At 38.9% G+C, this 6,000-nt stretch overlaps 1 protein-coding gene across 1 annotated transcript in view; it reads right to left on the bottom strand.

Moving 5' to 3' along the window:
- Nucleotides 1-6,000, bottom strand: part of ATP2B1 (ATPase plasma membrane Ca2+ transporting 1) — a 129,085-nt gene that overhangs the window by 51,083 nt on the left and 72,002 nt on the right. The window contains exons 6-8 of the mRNA XM_019661437.1: nucleotides 4,381-4,521; nucleotides 1,799-1,837; nucleotides 867-1,028 (exon numbers count right to left, since the gene is read on the bottom strand). Coding sequence (XP_019516982.1) covers nucleotides 867-1,028; nucleotides 1,799-1,837; nucleotides 4,381-4,521 — 342 coding nt within the window. The remainder of the gene's footprint in view (nucleotides 1-866; nucleotides 1,029-1,798; nucleotides 1,838-4,380; nucleotides 4,522-6,000) is intronic.

Raw genomic sequence — 6,000 nt, 5'->3', positions numbered from 1 at the left:
ACCCAATCCAGTGCCTACTAAATACCATCACTATCTCAAATCCACCCTTTTCTCCAACTCTAAAGAGTCAGTATTACCATTTGGTTATATATTACAAAAAAGCAAATGTTTGCTATTAGATAATAAGCTTCTTGGGGACAGAAGCAAAAACTTAATTTTTTCTAACATATTCCTAGGAAGTAATAGAATGATGTTATATAAGCGATTTTAATAGTATATGCTAATTTAGATACAGGTGTTCTTTTGCAAAGATGCTGCTGCTGGAGGGCATGCTGTTTTTATTTAAGAGTTTTGCTTTTTTTTTTTTTAGAATGGTTCTCTCAATAGGTGTTTTCTAGTGATGCCAGCAATTTAGCAATTTTAGCCTCACCAGGGTGGCTCTTTAATTAATCCATTTAATTTAACTGAACTATAACTTTTAGAAACACACGTACCTAAATTTTCCATAAATGGTCAATAAAAAGATGAACCAAATGTGTGGTGAAATTTCTTTATATTAAAATACAGTTGGGTAATCTGTATGGGGTAACTTCTCTTCTAGCCCTCTCTGCATTGCTCCCAGAAGTTCAGAAATGAGAGCATAGGCTTATGAATTAGGCAGATTTAGGCTAATCTTAACTTGACCACTTATTAGCTAGCTGAAAAAGGACGCTTCCCTCTATATAAAGTGGAATGACAGCCTCTACGCTGCCATGATATTATGAGGCTCGACAATAACTTAAAAGGCCTGATATACACTGTGGATAAAACAGGAAATATTTCCAACTCCCCTTCCACTAAAAAAGAAAAGCTTTCCAGCCTGAAGTGTGTCAAAAAAGGATTTTAATCAGAGAGTATTCTAGAATCCAACGCCTCATATATCATACCTGCTTTGCCAATCTGAACAGCCAGCTTTGTAAGTTTCCCTTGTAAAACAGATTTTTCCTTTTTTGGCAAATTTGCTTTCTTTTTGTCTTTTTCGTCACCATCTCCGCCTTCTTCACTCTTCAAAGGCTGCATTTCCATGGCTGCACCATCTTGGGCTTTTGCTACATTTAAGAGCAAATGTAACTTCACTACCTTTTAAACGCACATGTAACTAACTACTGACACTTGGAAGCAATTTTTGATAAAAATCAATTTGTTTCAAAAACTAGAAAACACATTTAAACAGGCAGCTTTGTACCTGTACATGTGTATGTCTACCCAGAGCAAGACAACAGTGACACTTGGTGTGAGACTGTGCACCATAATTGAGCATGTTGCGCTAGACAACAGGGATGAAGCACAGGCAGACACACAGGGTCCTTCAACTAGAAACTAAATACCAAGTCATTTCTCTTCCCCTGTGGTGTGTTAGGTAATGAGCCTTACTCATAACACCACAAATCCCTTCCATATAATTTATGACCATCACATAGAACACTATGTATGACCTTACATATAGAGAACTGTGCATATGTTTACAGACTCTTAAACAGATACAAAAACATTGCATTATATATTTTGTTTCTAATGCATTTTGGCTAGCAATTATATAGTAACCAAAGTTAAAATACCCAAAAACTTAAGTTGAAAGCTACCTACATCTGGATTTTTCTATACTTACTATACCACAAATCGCAATTAAAATCTTATTAACATTATAAAGGCAGCATGACTAAGGCAGTGACAGGAAGAGAGGCTAACCCAAGTTAACATGTATTGTTATTTTCCCTGCTAATGTATCCTACACTTTTGGATAAATACCGTGCATGGTAGGTATATTTTTGGACACAATGAGAAGAAGTTAACTGCACTTTTATCCTACTGAATTTACCTTTGTTGCGATTCTCAATAGCTCCATCTTGTTTCTTATCTGTAGGAACAAAATGGGAATTAAAGCTTTCCAAAAGAAATGAATACAGCCATGCTAAATTATGCAAAGGTAGTTCACATTTCTATAACAGCATTGTTATACAATGGTACGTGTGTGTGTGTGTGTGTGTGTGTGTGTGTGTGTGTGTGTGTGTGTGTTTGTGTACACAGATCAGAAAGCATCTGGCTTGTAACGACCTGCTGGGTCAATCGCTCCCTAGGTCGTAACCATAGGGGAATACTCCAAAATAATTTTGGCATCTATACTTGTTTGATTTCTCCATAAGACTTTACTTTTTATTTTTTACACTGTAATAAACCCAAATATGGTACAAGAGGTTTTCAAACTAAATACAGACATAATCCTAAGAAAAGAGAAAAGGCCTGGGGTAGAGAAGAAGGGAGGAATGTCATAGAAACACAATAAGCAAGAGAACTTCGATGGGAATGAGAACAAAAATAGTATGTATAAACAATAAGGGAGCCAGCTAAGTGACACTAGAATATGAATGTACAGAATCAGCGAGTAAGACTTCCAGTTGAGATAATTCCAATAATTGGCTTAGATATAAAGAAAAGAGAAAGATGAGAATGTCTGAAGCAATAAAGCCGTCAAGGAGGGAATGGTTCTATAGTTTGGAGTAGGCAGGATAGTATTAGAAAGGACAAAGAGGAAGCAGAACCATTCAGCCTATTTTTCTTCTAACTTCTCTAACAAACAGAGCTATCTTCAAACTGGAAAACGTGCAACAAATATGGTCAAGAGGGAACAGAGGCTCAAGATAGGGGAGGAGATAGCAAGAGAACACCTAGCTACTTTTAATGAGCTCAAGTTTGGAGAGAGACCCCAGAGCCACATTCCAGACAACTAAGGGAACTGAGACAGATTACCCCACCCTGGACTGCTTTTGACTGGGAAGAGGGCTGGAAGTCCACAGATGGAAAAATGGTGTCCTGGTCTACAAAAAACAAAAGAACAAAAACGATAGACAATGAGTTAGATGTTACTTCCTGGGGATACTTTTGACTCAGTTAATAAAAACAGGAGTATAAAATCTTAGGGAAAAAAGGGTGCATACTGGGAAAGCCATTGTGGGATCAATAAGAATAAAGCCATGACAAAACTTCCCTTTCTTTATGAACAAGGCCTTCTGACTTTAGACTCCTAGAATTTCACATGCAGCACAGTGTATGGTTAACAGTAGACTAATGAGTCAGGCAAGTGGGCTTGATCTGCTACTTACTAGATCTGTGATCTGGAGCAAGTTGTATAACCTAGATAAACCTGAGACTACTCATCAATAAAAAGAGTAAGAATCTTTATATCTTATGGCTGTGAGGATTAATGAGATAACGCATGTAAAGCATTCAATAAATGGTGTTACCATTGGTTTTCAAACTCTGCCTTCCACTCTACCTGAGGAAACCTAAGGAAGCACATGGCGGCTGTGGTGAGGGTGGGATAAGGAACACCTAGAATGTGGAGCTTGTTGCCCTCGCTTGCAGCCAGAACTTGTCAAACACATTTCTCTTTGAGACAAAGATTTCACAGCTAAAGACAAAACCCAAAGAACAAAACAAAACACCCAAATATTAAAAACACTGTTGTAGTTATAGCAAACCAAGATTTTTGCATTTATTTTAGATCTCAAAATACTTACATTTATGAGAAAAATATGGGCTTACTATTCTAAGTAAAATTAAATAATAAATCTAAGCGGTTAGACCACAGTAAAGTGCTGTCAGCATAAAGGACAAAAACTCTGGAGGAAAGATCCTGAGTGGAAGGGTAGTACAACAAGTACTTAGAAGCAGGGTAGGGAGGACTTTTTTTTTTAAAAGTACCACGCTCCCCAGTAAGTGATTCTGAGTTGTCTCCCTATGCATGACGAAGTTTCTTGTAAGATCCTTATGGATAAACTATGGGTTACCAAGTTTGCTGATGACAGATCACTTGGAGATACAATAGATCAAAATAAAGATCTTGATATCTCACAATGGGCTGAATATAACATGACAAATATTAATGGGTGTCAAAGTGAAGTCTTGGTCTTATGTTCAAAAACCAACAGCATAAGTACAAACTGGGAAATGTGAATAGTAAAGTACTTGAGAGAGATTAAGAGCTCAATGAGACTAAAATGTGATAAGGATAACAAAGAAAGCTACTACTAAAATAGCAGAAAAAATAATCACGTAACAAGTGTGAGTTCAATTCATTTTTCTGGTCAGATGACAGGAAGACTCTAAAACTAGAGAATAAAGGCAATGAAAGCGTTCAAGATGATGAATTTACGCCATGGTAAAGGAGCTAATGCATTCACTAAATGCCCTTCATGGACTCTTAATCTAAAAGAAAAAATTTCCCTCCAGTAATTCTACCACTTAAAAGTACACTCTTGGGTAACACTGTAACTTTTTGTAGCTTTTTGTAGAACTTTTCATATCAAATCTCATGAAAGAAGTGTATGTTTTGTACCAGTTCTTAGAATTTAGTTGCCATATTTCCAAATACCAATTCTTATAGCAAATTGCCATTCTTACTTTTCTTTTCCTTTTTCTTCTCATCTTTCTTCTCTTCCTCTTCACCTCCAGCTCCAAGTAAGGTAAAGATAATTCCAGTTTGAGAATTTACACCTACAGCGGTAACTACCATTCTCCCAGAGCCTTCCATTACATGAGTACCTGCAACAACAAAAAACTTGCTTTTAAAAATCAGAACAGATTTTTCCTGCTACTACCAAATTTCCAACTTTAGTAATATTGTCTTTAACATCCTTAATTTGTAACAAAATTCAATAAATAAGACATTAAATAAAACCTAAATTATTATACTTAAGGTTCTCACTCTGTAATCAGTCATATCTGAGGTGCAACACTCACTCAAACCACTCAGTTATCATGTGATACTGGGCAAATTATAACATCTCAATTCCTCATCCATAAAATGGAGATAACAGTACCCACACTTCATCCATGAGACTTAAGCCTATAAATGTGATGATGTGGTTAGCACACTGCCTGAAACTGGTAGAAGTTCAATAAATGCTCAGTTTTTTTTTTTTTTTAAAGATTTTTATTGGGGAATTGGGGGGATGGGAACAGTGCTGGGGAATTGGGGGAGGGGGAACAGACAAGTTGCTGTCGTTTTTTGTTCTTCAGTCTAGTTGTGGAGGACGTTGCTTCATTGGCCCAAGTTGGCACCATCATTGCGCTCTTCCAGGGTGAGGCAGATCAGTTGCCGGCTTCTGGACGGCGGCTCACTGCGGCTGCTGGCCGCTCACGCTGGCTGCTGGCCGCTCACGCTGGCTGCTGGCTACAGACGGTAGCCCATGGCAACCCACTGCCACAGGGGCTGCAGCCCACGCCGTCGCCGGCGACTCACGGCAGCCCAGCTCCAGGTTGAGCTGTTGTTCAGCATCTTAGCTGCAGAGGGCAGTGTCACTGGCCCTCATATGTGGGATCCGAACCGGGGCCCTCTGGCATCCCAAGCGAGTTCTTAACCATTGCGCCACTCGGCCGGCCCAATGCTCAGTATTTTTAATTATAACATCACGACCATCATCATCATTAGGGACATTTCTCTCAGAAATACACTGCTTATAAAAGAAATGTGCTTAAAACCAAAGGGATCCTGTAGCATCAAATGTCACATTTCCCAGACCTAACCCCACGACCTAACCCAGGTTTTCCATCCCAGCCTAATTAGATGATTGCAATTATCCTCCTAGCTAGTCTGTCTTTCCAGTTCATCTCAAAATCAGTTTGAATTTTCCTAAAATGGTATCTGTATCATAAGCCTCTGGCGGCTCAAAAACTTCTGACTCTACACTGCCCACTGGACTAAGTCCAACGTCTTCACCTTGAGACCAACCAACCTTTCACACTTTTCCTGTAATGGAATTACAGAAAGCGAGGGAGCAGAGACAGGAACACTGACTGAATTCTGACTCCATCCCTCACAAAAATCTTGCAAATTGGCAGGTGGTGTTATTCTTATTTTCTAGAAGTGTGCCACCGGGTAAACAATTAGTAAGTGGCAAGGCAAGGCTTCAATCCAGCTCCGCCAGAGGACAGAGGACACACTCGTCTTACAACATAATGCCAACCAACTTGCTTACAGTTCTCCAACGCGTACATCCACACCTCAGCCCCCTTTATCAC

The sequence above is a fragment of the Hipposideros armiger genome, unplaced genomic scaffold (genome assembly GCF_001890085.2).
Source record: "Hipposideros armiger isolate ML-2016 unplaced genomic scaffold, ASM189008v1 scaffold_348, whole genome shotgun sequence".
Taxonomy (NCBI): Eukaryota; Metazoa; Chordata; class Mammalia; order Chiroptera; family Hipposideridae; genus Hipposideros; species Hipposideros armiger.
The sequence above is the reverse complement of the archived record's forward strand: the minus strand, read 5'-3'. Positions and strand labels throughout refer to the sequence as shown.